A 16,410-nucleotide genomic window follows, 5' to 3' on the forward strand; every position below is an offset into this window, starting at 1 on the left:
CTCCCAGAGGAGGAAGTGCCCCTGCACGTGCAGCCTCCTAATCAGCCGCTTTTGTCTAGCTTCCCTCCCAACTGAATGTAATGTCTTTCCATCCTCCGCCTCTAGTTAAGCTGTAAATGCTGTTCTTCCGCACAGCCAGGCACCTGCCAGGGCCCACTGGCACTGAATCCAGAGCCCAGCCCGACAGGCACTCTGTCACAGAGCTTCTTGTTAGATGCTGGGAGGAGGAGGCACATCACATGCTTTTTCTTCCCCAATAGTGGCTGGTCCCAATGTGATCATGAAGAGGGGGAAAGGCTGGGGGAAGAGTTAAGTTAATGCCTGCTTATGGAATGAAATGGCAATCAGGCAGATGGTCTTACTCTATCCATAGATTCTTCTCTGATAATTCTTCTCAAGTTCTGAATCTCAAAGCTGTTTAAGCAATAGAGGGGATAAAAGATGGCCAAGGAATTTGGATCTCTGGGTCCTTTGGGAGGGATGGGGAATATTGTCATAGAGTTACAGAATGCCATTGCTGAAGAGGGCCTCAGGGATTATATTTAGTCCAAGTATTTTCAGACTTTTTCTCTAGCAGAAGACTTCTTTCTCAAACCAGGCCTTACATAGAATCCCAATATATTAAATAGAAAACAAGAGCAGAGCTGGTTTGGTTGAAGCAGGGGTAGGAGGCTCCAAGTCCTGCTAGTTGGGCTGCCCTGTTACCCCCTTCTCAAGGGCAGCCTGAGCACAGAACCATAGAGCTCTGGGCTACAGCTTGAAAACCACTGACCTGGCCAAATCTGTTCATTTTACAGTTGAGGAAACGGGTTCAGGGATGTGGAGTGGCTTTTTCAAGGTTGCTTGACTTCCAGTGTTTTTTTTATACTATTGCCTCTTTCATAGCACTTTTTTTTCCCATGTTACTTCAATCAGGATCCTTTAGCTGATGTGAATTTTCCCAGTAAGGCTTATGTTTAGAAATTTTTGATCTCATAAATGCTGTCAAGCAGGAGCTTTAGTACAGAAATCCTAATCTACAAGTAAGGCCTGTCCTAGAACGTTGGGAGTTTGCCGGAGGCGGGGGTTGACGACCAGTAGGGTCAACGCCCCCCCACAACCCCCCCACACACACATTCGTTTCTTCTCTCACCTGTAGTTCTCTTGCACCACCTCTGATTTCTGAACCTGAATGCTGAAATGGCCTGGCTTGATTGGTATATGGGGACTAAATCACAGTAACCCTGAGGCAGTGGCAGGCTATATTTTTATGTTGAATTTTGCTACAGTGGTATCCCCAGAGGAACCTGAAAATAGAAGAATATTCTCCTTAACTTCCAACTCTTTTATGTTTACTGAAGAGCATGATTACATAATTTCATTTTGTCCCAATGAGTCCTCTTCATTCCACCCACCTCACAGTCCTCTAAGGAGTCCTCCATATCAAACTAGGAGTCAAGAACTGAGAAATATCACCCAGATCGTGGAGGGTCAGCCCTCTTCCGGCTGCACAGCTAGTCTTGTTGACAGAATCAGATCTGCCCTGGGGGCCACCGTCCCCCTCTGCCAAGCCCTGGGGCTGTCCATGGTTTGCTCACGTGCCTTCTCCGTTCCACAGCAGTGCTGTGACTTAGGCTACCACGCCAGCCTGAACCGCGCGCTACGCACCTTCCTTTCCGCTGAGTCGAATCTGGAACAGTCAAAGCACGAGGGTCTGGACGCCATCGAGAATGCTGTAGAAAACCTCGATGCCACCAGTGACAAGCAGCGCCTCATGGAGATGTACAACAATGTCTTCTGTCCACCTATGAAGTTTGAGTTCCAGCCACACATGGGGGACATGGTGAGACCCTCTTCCCACCCGCACGTACCCAAGGGGCTTGAGGTCACTTGTGTCTAGATTTACTGCACTCAAGCTATGTTATTCGGGGGAAGGCGAGGCCTGGGTCTGGCGTCATGTCCGGTGGGTGAAGCCCTTTCCAGCCATTCAGCAAACAGCTCCTGGGTGCCTGCCATCCACTAGGCTTGACTGTAGACAAGGGGGATTAGAGCCCTCAGGCAGCTTACAGTCAGCTGAGTTGAGAGTTAGAAATATGCACAGGGAGGGGCATCCAGAGGGACCAGCAGGATCAGAGGAGGTGAAAAACAGCGTGTTCTAAAAGCTACTAACAGTTCAGTATGGCAAAAGGGAAGGAGAGGGGTGGAGGCCTCCAAGTGGTGAGGCTGAAAGAAGCGAGAGCTGAGATGGGGCCAGATACTAAAGACTTCTGATGAGGACGGAGGGCTAAGCAGGGTGATGACGTGATCTTTTGTCACTCAGCAGAGTTCTGAAGGATCTAATTTTCTTGGGTTTAGAAGACTGTGATAAAAGGTATAGTTTTGCCTGGGTATTGAACAAAAAAAGAATGGGTACCTACAGAAAGGACAGGAGCCAAGATGTCAACCCTAAGAATGGCTACCCAGGCAGCAGTGCACAAACATGGGGCCCTGTTTATGACTTTTCACCTCCGATGACTAAAACAAGAAGCGCCTAAATAAACCGAAGTGAGAGGAGTGAGAAGCTCTTTGGTTTTCATTACTGTGAACCTTGTCGTTTCTCTTCTGGTGGTTGTACATACAAATCAAAGTGAATCTTATTGCTGGGGTAGGAGCCACCATTTGACCTGTGGGTTAAACCAGGAGGAGGATGTATAGGCTTACATAATAGAAAAGCTCAAGATGGATCTTCAGGCATGGTTGGGTTTAAGAGTGGGAATTTTATCAAGACTTAGTTTTTCTCTTTCTGCTTCACATCCTGTGTGTTGGCTCTATTCTCAAACAGGCTTTTATCCCATGGGGGCAAGGTGACTATATTTCCAGCCTTATCTCCTTGTAGATTGAAATCCAGCAGAAAGAGTATCTGCTTCCCTCCTAGAAGCCCCCACAAAAGTCTCATTGTGTCTCCTTGGTCCCGATTGGGTGACGTGCTTATCCCCAGTCACTGTGGCTGGTATCTGCAGTCGGCTGATTGGCTTATGTGGAGGTCACACACTGCATCCCCAAGTTGGGGAGAGCCCCATCCAAAGCACATGGCCTGAGTTGTGAGTGGAATGTTCCCCGCAAAGGACAGTCAGTCCAAAGTTATCAGAAGAAGGAAGAATGAATGCTGGGTGATGGAAAAACAACAATGCCCTTTCAACAAGGGAGTGGTGCTTCCGTTAAGATTAGCATCCAGATGCTTTTTAGAAAACCCTCCTCCAGAATGACAACTGTTATACTGTAACCAGCGGATTTGCTCTCATCAATAGGCCACCATGGAGAGTGGGACATTTCTATCCTAAAGACAAAAACATGGAGATGATTTCTTTCCTCCTCTCCTTCTTGGGGAAAACCAGGCCATTTACAGTTTGTTTCCATTGCTGTGGCTTAGGAAATGCAGCATCTGAACAGATGGGGAAGTGAGATGGCAGCATGTGCAATTAGAATACGAGGGTGTATTGGTGTGTCACCAAGCCCCAGGAAGCCCCATTCCTCACCTGCCCTGGCTTCTGGTCAAACTTGCCTTCCAAGTCCCTTCTCCAGCTGCCACAGAGATTCCTTCCCAAGAAGCAGTGGAACTTGGGGACCAGCTGAGTGGAGTGATACATTTTCTGGTGTTGACTGAGATGCCTTCTAAGCCAAACAGCTTGTCTCCATAAAGGGGGATTCCAAATGCTGGGTGCTCAGGCCCCCTCCTAGCCCTGTCAGAGCCTCATTTCCATACTCCAGAGCACAGCTGGAATGCATTACCTTGCACCCCGATAGAGGACCACTGCCAAAGCATGCATCAGCAGCCCTGCTGCTTCTTAAAGAAACTAGCATGGAGGTGGTTTTCCCTCCATGATTCCTCCCTGCTACGTCGAAGTTACTTTAAAAATCAATAGTTCAGTCTTCTGCCCAGGGCCTCCCTTTGTGTGATATAGCTGATCAGTGGCTGGGCCAAGCAGGGGCCAGGGCCAGTCCTAGATCTTGCAAAGGTTTTGCATTCCAGCCTAGCCTTCATGTGAGTGGAAAAGCAGCCATCTATCCCCAGTCATTGAGGGCTGTCTGTAGACTGTGGAGGCAACAAGAGGGAGCTGCCTGGAAGTCCTTGAACTAGGGCCAAAGTTCGGATGGCATTTTGAGCGGAAGCCCTGAAATTGGCCAAGGCCCGCCACTGATTGGTGTTCTGGGGCACTCAGCGCATGAATTGATGCCAAGCACTCTCAGATGTACTAGGAGGAGGTGCTTGGCTCTACCCTTGGTGCCCCCAGAGACTTGTGGGGCTCTGAATGCCTGACCAGTGACATCAGGCAGCCAGAGAGTTTCACTACTGGCACTAACCCATCCTGGCCACTGAGCTTTCTCCATTGTGTCTGCTTATCCAAGAGCCAGAATGAAGTCAGCTCGCTTCAGATCTGAGAGCTGGCTCAGGCCAGCCTCTCAGCTGGGGGAGGAGGTCAAGTCAGTTGAGAGCTTAAAAGCCAATGGAGGAAAAGGTCAAGTCCCAGCCCCCTCCATTTGAAGAGAGGTTTTGTCTTTTCAAGCAAGAGAATGGTCTTGGGCATGTGAATGTGCCCACTGCTGGGGAAGGAGGAGGCCAGTTCTATCCAGATGTCTCTTTGCAGACGAGAGGCTAAAGGACACGTGGTGGCAAGGTGACAGGAGCTGCCTCCACGTGGTCCTGCCTCCCAATCTGCTAGCCTTCTGTTCCTCATCTGTCATCCTGGGGATTGTGGGTGACCTCACACCTATGCCATTGCCATGGGCCCGTCAGGAGACAGTGGCTTAGCCATCCCCTCACACAGGGGGAAGCTTGTTGACAGCGATCCTTGGGGGGAAGGGCAGACTTCTCTCCCACACAGATCTGGTGAAGATCTGGAGTAAAACGATGGCTTTTTGAAAATGCCAAGTTCCACAAGATTCCATGCCCTCTGGGGCCCTCTAGCAAAGCCCGTGGACTTGTTCCTGGCTTCACGCTTTCTCTCATTGAGTCAGAGCTCTCATGCACGGCCCAGATTTATAAACACATGCTGGCTGCCAACAGCGGCATGTTAGCCTCCTGACCCACTTCTCTCCTGCTTTCACTCTGGTGTACAGCAGGGAATGAAGGAGGGGCCAGCGAGGTGGCCACTTGGACCTCTGGCCGGAAGTCCTCACTGTGCCAAAGCTTTGTGTATCTGGAGCTGGGCTGCCTAAGGCACTCTTCTCTGCCCTAACTCCAGCTTCCTAAGAGCCGAAGGCCCTGTATAGACCTGCGTCTGCCAAGCACTAGGCTGGAGGTGGGCTACAAAGAGAGACAGAGATCTTTCCAAACAGGTTCCATTGCTCATTCCTTTCTTGTGCTATTTGGTCCTGGAAGAGGTCTACACACTTTGGCTTTGGATTTTGTTTTAACATAAAATTTGCGAGCTTTACAGCTTGAATATAAGTAGTTTTATTAACAGTAATGGGACTCTGACAAAAGAACTGTGTCCCCTTCCTGACCTAGTATTGCTTTCTTTTGGCAGGCTTCCCAGCTCTGTGCCCAGCAGCCCGTCCAGAGTGAGCTGGTACAGAGATGCCAACAACTACAATCTCGCTTATCCACCCTGAAGATTGAGAACGAAGAGGTGAGACTCAGAACCACCCTCTGAGTTTCCCTGTCAAACCTCTTGCTGCTGCCCGTCTGGGAGCAGGTGGACGGAGCCATGCAGAGAATGTCCGGGCTGCTGCAAACATTTCGTAGCCAAATGTAGGCTTGGATTTTCCCCTTCTGCTACATCCTGCCCTTGAACTCCAGGAAGTTGCTCTTGCATTGCCAAAGGTTGAGCTCTATTTTGAGCTTTTGCAAAATGCTTTTTCCCCCCCTTTGCACATTTAATCAAAATGGCACTTGGCAGCTGTGTGAACAATATTGTGTCTCTGAAACCACCCCCTCATGCCTGGCTTTTTCCAGCATTTTCAAACAAACAGAGGCCTTTGACTTTGACACTTCAAATATCTCCATCCTCTTAGAAAAGGGTGACTTTCTTCTGGGCCCAACGTATTGGCTTTCAACAACCAGTTAAAAGGGCAGTATGATTAATTATCAGCTCCTTTCTTTTGAGCTCATGTGACTTCTCACCTGGCATGTCAGTAAGTCTGACTTTCCCCGGTAAGATCAGGAAAGCCTGGGGATGGGTCACTTAGTTTGCACGTGGGCAAACAGGTTCATTCATTTGTTGAAGGTGGGGAAACAGAACCTGGGGCATTGCGGGACCAACCCCATCATACATTTTTAAACAGCTCTTTGTATGATGGGGTTGGTTTGGATTTGTTTCATCCTCTCTCCCTTAGCACGTCCAGCATAACGAAGAGCTAATCTTTTTTTTAATTTTTTTTTTTTTTTTTTTTTTGCTCTACACGGGCCTCTCACCGTTGTGGCCTCTCCCGCTGCAGAGAACAGGCTCCAGATGCGCAGGCTCAGCGGCCATGGCTCACGGGCCCAGCCGCTCCGCGGCATGTGGGATCCTCCTGGACCGGGGCACGAACCCGTGTCCCCTGCATCGGCAGGCGGACCCTCAACCACTGCACCACCAGGGAAGCCCACGAAGAGCTAATCTTAAATTTAAAAAGTGAACATTAAATAGCTGGGTCAAGCATGTAGCGTGAAGGGAGTAGTGGTTTTAGGTCCTCACTGGAGAGAGTAGGGTCCGTGTCATATTTATCACTCACTTAGCACCGTCCAATGGGAAGCAGACCTGCACCCTCTGACAGTCCCCTCCCTCCTTCCTCAGCCCACTTCTCTCCCACTTCTCCAAGCTTCTCCATCACCTCTTGTTTTGCAGCCTGCCCCTCATGCATTATGTTGGTCCTTATCATGGCAGGTAAAGAAGACAATGGAGGCCACTCTGCAGACCATCCAGGACATTGTGACCGTCGAGGATTTTGATGTGTCCGATTGCTTCCAGTACAGCAACTCTATGGAATCCGTCAAGTCCACCGTCTCAGAAACCTTCATGAGCAAACCCAGCATTGCCAAGAGGAGAGCCAACCAGCAAGAGACAGAGCAGTTCTATTTCACGGTGAGGGGGTTCAGTGGCCTTTAAAGATCATCTTTAGGCACTGCAGCACACACAGGCCATTTGGATCCCAGCGTCCTTGTCAAGTGTCTGCAGGATATCTTATCCAGTGTCTTGCAGGATATCAAGTCTTTGAATATCTTGACTTGGATCTGGGCATGTTCAGAGACCACCCCTACACTTAAAGACACAAATATACACAAGTTGTATATCTAACAGGGACCCCCCCAAGAGAAAGGATGGCCCCAAGTACACTACCAAGAATATTTTCTTTTTGAAGACTTTTTTAACCAGCTAGTAAGCTTTTGTTTGAAAGTTTCCTTCTCATCCCTAGGGGTCGTGAAAGGGGGACTGCATCTCTTGGTTCTTGAGAACTACGTCGAAATATTTTGGCTAACACATGTCTTGTTTTTAAAGTCCATAATCTTTCCTAGTTGATATGATATGATATTAGTTTATAATTTAAAGTGGGAAATTATTTTTCATAATTATGGCTAAAATTCAAAGGGACAGGTAATGTGTAGCATTGTTGGTTTGCATAGAATTCTAAAACATTATATTTTGTTATTCATGCATCTCCCAGTCCTCTTTTAGACAGATGAACCCAATTTTTTTTAAGTAGTGTTAACAGTCCTTTGGAAGGTTGCTGGCTGGTCTTTGGTGCTACTTTTTAATAATTAAGTTATTTTGAGCTTGCCAAGTAGGATTTATTGCCTGAACTAAAATGTTATTTCCTAATCTTCTGACGACTAAGAAGAAATTAAGTTTGCAGATGTGAGAGGAAATATAGCCAGTGAATATGCATACTGATTCTGAATGAGAGGAATTAACTTGTTTTTCAGTCAAGAAACACAATCTGCATGTAGTAAATTGAATTTTTCCTCCAACTGGAAACATTTGTTTAATTCTTCTTTGAACACTGCCCTTTCTCCATTAAGAACACTAGTGATTTGCTATCTCCTTCAAAGAAGAAATCTGTTTTTTCATGTAATTAAGCTCAGAATTCTTCAAAAAAAATTTTTTTAAGTCCTGGAGAAGACTGTTGAGAGGGAGTGATTTAACAGTATTATTCTTTTAAAATAACATTTTTTTTTCTTGTAATACAAAACAAAACATGCTTATTATATAGAATCTGGAAGTAAAAAGAAACTAAAAATCAGCCATAATCCCAATAACCTAGAAATAATAGTGTTAGAATATATTCTCTTCCAGGCTTTTTTCTATGCATGCACACAGATGTGAGCATATATTTATAATTTTATTATAAAAAATGGGATACTGCTGTACATATTGTTTTATAATCTGCTGCTTTCATTTAACAGATGATTAATATTTTCCTAAGTCATTTAATTATAACGTTCTTTAATACATTTATGAGTAAAATACTAAAATCTATACAGAGAAAGAATGGAATGACATTTTGGCTCATTCATTCATTTTTGTGAAATACATAGCACATTGCCTGTTTTGTAGTGAGTGCTCAAAATTGCTGAAAATTTATTATCTCCATCATCACTATTAATTTATTCATTGAATATTATTAAATTGTTTATTGATCATTTATTAAGGATCTACTATGTACCAGACACTGTGCTATATAACCTGGGAATGCTAAGAATATAAAATGAAGAGGAGAATGATGGAATTAGGCCTATGAAGGGAAAACTTTCTTTTTTACTGAGTGTAAACAATTACAATACAATTACAATAGGTTGATTTGGGTAATTAAAAAAAATAAATGTAAAAAATGTTAAGTGCATACATGCACATGTGCATGAACGGCAATCAGGATAAATGGAGTTAGGGAAATATTACATACAAAGTAATTTCTGTGCTGATCAGGCAATGAGTGAATCAAGAGGAGGAAGGCATTCGTTGAGGCAAGAGCAGCATGTGCAAAAGCATGAAGGCATGAAAAACCTGGGACAGACATGAAGAAAACTTCCTGTCTATAGTGAGGGCTACGTACCTCCCCAAGCTTCTTTATCTCAGGAGGTTGCTAAATACTCGAGAGGCTTTTGGGATTGTCTGGCTGGTCTGTCTGGACTGCTGAGATATAACGCTACTTAAATGACCCAATCTTGTTACATTGCAGAACAAGATTAAATAAGAATTTTGGACATAAAAATCTGTATTTAAGACTGTCAGAAATTACTTTTTGGCTTTAAGCGAAGCTATAACATTTGTATTCAAAATTGACCTTTAGTAAGAGCAGGAATGACCATATTCCAACTGGTGACCTCCCAAATCCCACCCATCCTTTCACCTCTGTCTGAATACACTGATGTCCTCTAACTCACTTCCTGTCTTTTGTGGCCATAATGCTACTTATCACAATTGTGTGCAAATTTCCTTGGCTAACAGGAAGGTTCTTTTGTCTGGGCTTGTCTAGTAACAGATTTACAAGAGAGTTCATCATTTTTGTGATTGGTGTTTGGAACGCGTCAGATAGTTCATGATAAAAAGACTTTTGGGAGGTGGCAAAATGGACATTCAAGAAAAGGGGGCGTGCATGTTCCCCAGGACAGCTGCAGGTGCTTGCGGAACCCTACAAAGCCAACACAACTGCAGATGTGCTTTTCTTAGTCTTTTGTCTCCACAAACGTTGCCCATGTGTTTCCCTGTGCCCTTCAAAGACATCAGAGTAGCACGTCCTAGAAGTTGCCTTCTTTTGGAAGATTGGGAAGAGGTCCCTTGTCATGGCTTTCTCTCCTGGTAGTGTGCCTAGTGACCCAGAGGGCTGCTAGGAAAGCTTTCTGACCACTCTCGGCTGTCATCAGATTCATCTGCCCAGATGACATCTATTGGAAATTTGAAGCATGACCTACAAAGGTCAGTCGTTTGCAAGAGTCCCAGGAAAATAATCATGGAATTTTAAAGCTTGAAGTGTTTTTAAAAAATCATCTAACCAAACCTTCTCATTTGAAAGATTTTTTTTAAAAAAAAACTGAAAAAACAAACAAAAAATCCAAAAAGTATGGGTAGCTTGTTTAAAGTCCTCAGCAAGAGCTGAAACCAGAACTCTGATCTTCTGGTCTCTGGTCTCAGGACACAGGCCTTCTCTATGCCCTGCTGAGGAAGCTGAGGTGAGGGGAAGGCTCAGGAACAGCTCAGCTTTCTGCCCTTCTTTGCTCTAAGTGAGAAGACATTTTCTGACCTCCTTGGCTTTATATCACTTGTCTTCTCTAACAAACAATCCAGCACTGTCTACCTTTTTCCCATTGCCTTTTTTATTTTAAGTGTTAAAAAAGATGCAAAGATTTCAAAAGAGAATACAGAAAAATGTCAAGCCTCTACCCATCCCCAACTCCCACTTCCCCTCCCCTCTGACAGTGATTGAAACCAGTTTCTTCTGTGTCCTTCCAGAGGTATTCTGTGTGGAGACAACCACTGATGTACCCTTTAATATAATATTATTACATTAGAAATGTAAGGAAATAAAATAAATAGAAATACAAATAGAAGTATACCATCCATACTGTTCTTCACTTTGCTTCTTTCACTTAATTTATTTTGGGTATTATCTTCACATTAGTCCAAAAGATCTGCCTCCTTTTGTAATGGCTGCAAGAACATCATTGTATGGATGGATGTTCCATCATTTATTTAACCAATTCCCTGCTCATAGGCAGTAATGCTCACTGTTTTTAGCCAAGTGCTGTCAAACCCTTATAGGTATTTCCTTGTATGGGGTTTGGAGTATGGGGTTCTTGAATGGGGGATGAAATGGTGGAAGGAGGGCTTATAGCTGATAAAATAACAAAGCTAAACTGCCTGAATTCGGGAGGACAGATTCGGGTAAGGTAAGAGGTTGGAGAGGAGCCAGTTCTTTGGCCATTGAATGGACAGTGCTCTAAGGCTGCTAGACTTGGTGAGGTCCAAGAGCTTTTTTTATCTTGGTATTCTCCAAGAATAAACAGATACTTGATAAATGTGTGCTAAGCAGGTACAAATGCATGAATGCCCCTGCCCTGTCAATTAAAGTGGGGAGATACGCTCCTGTTGAAATGTTTGCTCTATTATGTATTCTGTCTGACAGCTGTTTCCTGCTTTAAAAATTGACGGGGAGGGGGGGAAGTGTCAGCGTGCTTGGTTGGTGGGGAAGCAGCCACAGCAATGACATCTGTGTATCTCTGTGCACGGGGCTGGCTAGGCACAGCTCACTCCTCCCACCCACCCCACCTTCTGGCAGCAGTGAATACTTATGGCCTTGGGTTCACAGATTAAATTCAAGACCTAGGCAAGGTCCGTGAGTTTTACACCACCATGGAAAGAATGTATTTAAAGAGAAGAGGTATTTTAAAATTAAATTTGAAAACCATTCTTGTGCCTCAAACTTTTTTTTTTTTTCAGGCCAGAAACCTGCTTTGATTGAGCTTTCTTAAGTATTAGCACAAAGCAAAGAAGTTTAGAGAAGGACTGTTTTTTGGTTGAGCATGTGATTCTGTATAAGGAACACTTCTGAGCACCTGCTAGTTGCCAGTCCTCGTGTTAACAATCACAGTCATGCTTGTTATCTTATTTCATGTTTAACACCCTTGTGAAAAAAGATATTATCCCCATTTTTCAGATGGAGAAACTAAGATTCTGGGAGTTAAGTGACTTGCCCAAGGTTGGAAGAGTTATAGTAAGTGGTAGGACTAGAATATACCAACCCAGACTTCTCCGTTTTACTGCAACTGAAATGTTTGTCAGGGAGGGCAGGCTCAGAAAGAAAAATTACTATACTAATCCTTTTCAATAAATAAAACTCATCACTGACAATTAATACCCAATTAGGAATTATTTAGAAAGAAATCAGTGAGATCGTAAAAACTGAATTTAAGGTTTACAATGGCACAACCCAAAACCACCCAATAGACTCCTGCCTCCCTTCCTACTTTTGGAAAAAATTCTCAGTTTTGATAATATTGCGTGTAAAATGGAGTAGGGGCATATGGGGGTGTGGCAGTCAGACTGTGTTTTAGGAATTTGATTTCATTTTGGTGATCTGGAATAGACCATGATCCATTCCTTTTTCCTCCACTGAGGAAAACTCCAGGTAATCACTTTACCTTTAGGTGTTTCTGGAGAGGAGCACGGTACAGGGAGTGGAATGAAAGAAAATTAATTACCTAATATTGGGACATGGTTTAAATAAGGAAAGTGACCCTTATTGCCCAAGGAAGGATTTTGAGATTACACATGAACAGTTCTTTGCCTAGCCCCCTGGCCTCCAGAAATCATTGAAAAGCTACCTATTCCTCCCTTGTCGTCAGCTGTCTCAGCTCCCTGTGCTGTGTGTCTGGACAGCAGCAGCTGAAGCCTTCTAACTAAGCTCCTCCCAGGAAAGCCCAGGTTGCTTCTCCCAGTTTACCTCTCATAGAGATGAGCGTGGATTTATGGGCGGGACAGGGAAGTGATAAATGACATGCCTGCGAATAGGATGCTTTTACCTTCCCGTACCCAGGCTTACCTAGACGGAAAACTTCCAACCACTGTTTCCACTATTAGGCAGGCAGGTCATACCTTGACACAGTTTTTGATCCTTCAGGATTTAGTGGAACCCGAAATGTTAATTCATCATACCTCTTTATCAGATTGTTATTTATTTTAATGGTTCACTGAGTGACAGCCAGAGTTAACTAGTGAACTGTGAACATGAATGAAAAAGATGATTTCCAGAATCACAAGTATACACGAGTGAGAGGAAGGAATTTGCATCCATCTCCTTTCAGAATTTTGGCTGTTTTCTGAGCACTCTGGTCTTGTTTTAAGGGTTATAGTGTGTCTGGGTGAATTTTCCCTCATTGGGACACCTTTAGAGTCTCCTTGGGATAACCTTCCGAAGAGGGGGCTCTCGCAGTTCAGATGTTAGCAGTGGATGTCTCCTGAAGGTGTTTCGCCTCTGGGCCCTGAAGTACTGTTCCAAGCCTCACAGTTAGGCATTGGTTGGGGATTAGGATGTCACCCAGGGAAGACTGACAGCAGGTGAGCTGGCAGCTGGAGCAGATGGGATGGGGAAGGTGACAACAGAGCCTGTTTTCATGCAGGTGTTCTCATGCAAAAGCACAAAGGAGCAGAGGGAACAGGTCGTGAGGAGAGCAGCAGAAATGGTTTGTCATAGGGCTTGTTTTTTGTTTGTCTTCTATTTAATTCAGAGAGTAGGGGCATACTTGGAGGCGTGGTATGTAACTGCTGAGGAAGGTTCTATCCAGAGGAAAGTGAGACTGTTCATTTATTTACTCATTTTCACATATTTATTGAGTGTCTACTATCTTCTGGGCACAGTACTAAGCATCAGGGATGCAAAGAATAGTGAATGCCACAGTCTCTGACCATAGAGAGGATACCATTTAGAGGGAAAGATATAGGAGCAGCAAAGCCTCCATGACAGGGCTGGGTGAAAAGTGCTGTCAGAGATTTGCGAAGCTCCACACAGGAGCATCTGGGTGAACAACGGAGGGCCTCCAAAGGCCTGGATCCAGGATCCACCGCCGCTTACTGGCTTGTGTCGATCAGCAATGCCCCCTTCCCCTTCTCATCCCCTTCCCCTTCTCATCCGTAATCAGGAAATAATATGTCTCCCCTATGTGCTGTACAGAGTTATTGTGAGAGTCAAATACATGCTAAAGTACTCTAAAAATTCTTAAATTGCTACACATATGTAAAGAATCAATACTATGAAGTTTTGTTCTGCTTCTCTCCTTCTGCTCTGTACCATAATGGATCAAGCACGTTATCATAACGATTAAAAGCACACAGTGTATTGTCAAACTGCACATGTGGATACTGGTTCCACCACTCACTAATCGTTTGACCTAGAGCCACTTATTGAATCTCTCCAAATCTCAGTACCTTCATCCATAAAATGGGGATAATGATAATCATAGTTCATAGAGTTGTCTTGGAGATTTAATGAATTGTCCAGGGAAACATAGTCTCTCACTGAGCAGACAAGGGTTGAGAGAGGTCAAATCACAAAGTACAGCACAGCAATCATATTTTGACTGTTAGAGCAGATGGGATCGCATTTCCATAAACCTCATCTTGCGTTTGGAACCGCCAGTATGTGTGTATACAGGTGGAGGGTGGCAGCCCCTGTCTCTGTGTGCTCAGAAATCCCAAGCTTTCCACAAAGACTCTGCACAAGAGAGGAGGAAGCGATTGAAATGATGAAAATATGGCTCAGACAGAGATGCGCTGAATGCTGTGCTTGGTGCTTGCAGCCCAGGCAGGGGCTGAACCTTGACATTGCTCCTGGGGTGAAGGAATGCACCCTGGGAGGGGCCGGGCAGGACTGGATGTCAGTGGAGGTGATGAGCCGCAGGTGTGTATCCTTCACACCAAGAAGGCGGGGCTCAGTGAGTCCCTCCACGCCCTGCTTTTCTTCCAAGGAGCTGAAAGAGATGGATGAGGGGCCCGAGGAGATAGCTTCTTATGGTGGCTGACGCGGAGCTCCCAGGAAGACATAGAGCAGGATACTAATCCACCAGGAAAATCAGCAGATGCTCACATGCTCAGGACCTTAAAAAAATAAAAAATGGACCCGGTGGAAATTGGGTCAGAAACCAAAAGCCCTCTTAGAAAGGGAATTGTACAGCTGAGCGTCTGTGATTTTTCTTTTTTTTTTTCCCTTCGGGACTGATTGTTCTTTATCCTCCTCCCTTACAGAAAATGAAGGAGTACCTGGAGGGCAGGAACCTCATCACCAAGCTACAAGCCAAGCACGACCTTCTCCAGAAAACCCTGGGAGAGAGTGAGTGTGGGCTCTGCTGGAGATTTGGCAGTGAGGGAAGGCCGAGCCCTGGGCCCAAGTGCTGAGCACACGCCTCCATCCTCAGTATGGTTATATGAGTGCATTGCTTTTCCTCGCTCGTTTGATGTGGAAGCACACGCCCCAAATGACCGCTTGAGTAATGGGGAAGGGCCAATGCTTAATGAAGCACTAATGTGCATCATCTATTTGTTTAAATGGAGCGTGCCTGCTCTCCACCCAGCCCCACTCCTGCGCCTCCTCTGCCACTACTGAGGCCAAGGAGCTGGTGCGTTCTTTACTGTCCAGACACTTCGGGAAAACTCTCAGCTCCTCTTGTAGCAGGACCGAGGCTGAAGCAAGAAGGTGGGGAGCTGTGAGGTGAGCTACACAGCTGCTCTGAGGAGAAAAGAGGAGAGGATTCTCAAGGGCAGGGTTGATGGGCAGACTGCAGCTGTTTGTAGCTTCAAGGTGGGGCAGAGGTTTTCTTCTGCTTTGAAGGGTCCTGGTGCTAAGAGGCAGCCCTCTCCCTGCTTTGGCCAGGCTGAAGCTGTGGTGCTGAATCGACTATCTGGTCTCATAGGATGATTTTAACCAGACCCTGGAAAGTAGCAAGGCAGAGGACCGGACTGGCACTCTGGACTTTCTCTCCTCAGCTGTCAAACAGAAGGCAGGGGTTGAAAGAGAAGCTTCCCTGGGGTTTTTGGCACCTTGCCCAGGTCTCCTGCCCAGCTCTCAGCATCCTATGATTAATGGGATTCCCAAGTTGGGGACACCTCTGAAGGCCCTGCCCCTCCTCCCTCTCCCACTGATCTCCTCACTTAAAGATAGGGAGGGGAAGGCTACTGGTGTTCTAACACCAGTGAAAGGCAAAACCTGCACCCACAGAGGTCTAACATTCTCAAATAAATTCTTCAGACCAACTGCAGAATCTAGGGAAGTATACAGCACTCACTGGCTCAATGGCCCCAGAAATCAGAGCCTCCTACCCGCCCTTCTTACCCTGTTCTCCTGCCCTGAACGATTCCCCCAGATGATTAATTCTTTTATCTCTAATGTCTTTGATCTTGTGATTTTTAAGGCATTTTCTTTTATGTTAAGAAAGCCTGTTAAGTAACTTCTGTTGTCTTCCCTCCGCAACACCCAGGGGACTCGGGCTGAACAGGTCTAGGCATTGAGATCCAAAGTTTGCTTATAGAAAATCTTTACTCTTGAGTTATCAGATTGCTCCGTGGGGAATCGGAGGAAGAAAAGCCCAGAACTATTTGAAGCAAGTTATAACTGTGATTTCTTTTTGCCAGGATAATCTAAGCATGACCCATAAGTGAGATGGGGAACAGGGCGGGAGAGAGAGAGAGAGAGAGAGAGAGAGAGAGAGTGTGTGTGTGTGTGTGTGTGTGTTTGCAACACACATACATGCACCAAGTGTGCTACTATGAAGGGGTGAAGGTTGGTGACTGTTCATCAGTGCTGCAAATTGCCTTCATCTAAAGATGACAAGTTCTAGCAATAATGAAAAATATAGGTCTTCCTGTGTGCAAGTCATCATGTCCCTGCCTTCTGTATGTATTTGTCACTAACGCAAGAGCCCCTTGTTTCTTGCCACAGAGGGATAATTGATGTGTATGAATATTCCAGAATGGAAATGGGACAGAT

General features: G+C 45.3%; 1 protein-coding gene across 8 annotated transcripts in view; it reads left to right on the forward strand.

The window, feature by feature from the left end:
- SRGAP2 (SLIT-ROBO Rho GTPase activating protein 2) overlaps nucleotides 1-16,410 on the forward strand; it is a 237,977-nt gene that overhangs the window by 175,924 nt on the left and 45,643 nt on the right. For 6 of the 8 annotated variants that reach the window (XM_030872824.2, XM_030872826.2, XM_030872830.2 and 3 more), the window contains exons 8-11: nucleotides 1,598-1,822; nucleotides 5,487-5,588; nucleotides 6,825-7,022; nucleotides 14,673-14,757. In XM_030872824.2, the coding sequence (XP_030728684.1) occupies nucleotides 1,598-1,822; nucleotides 5,487-5,588; nucleotides 6,825-7,022; nucleotides 14,673-14,757 (610 nt within the window). The remainder of the gene's footprint in view (nucleotides 1-1,597; nucleotides 1,823-5,486; nucleotides 5,589-6,824; nucleotides 7,023-14,672; nucleotides 14,758-16,410) is intronic. The other 2 variants (XM_030872825.2, XM_030872827.2) reach the window with 1 other exon arrangement.

Source organism: Globicephala melas, chromosome 1 (assembly GCF_963455315.2).
Source record: "Globicephala melas chromosome 1, mGloMel1.2, whole genome shotgun sequence".
NCBI lineage: Eukaryota > Metazoa > Chordata > Mammalia > Artiodactyla > Delphinidae > Globicephala > Globicephala melas.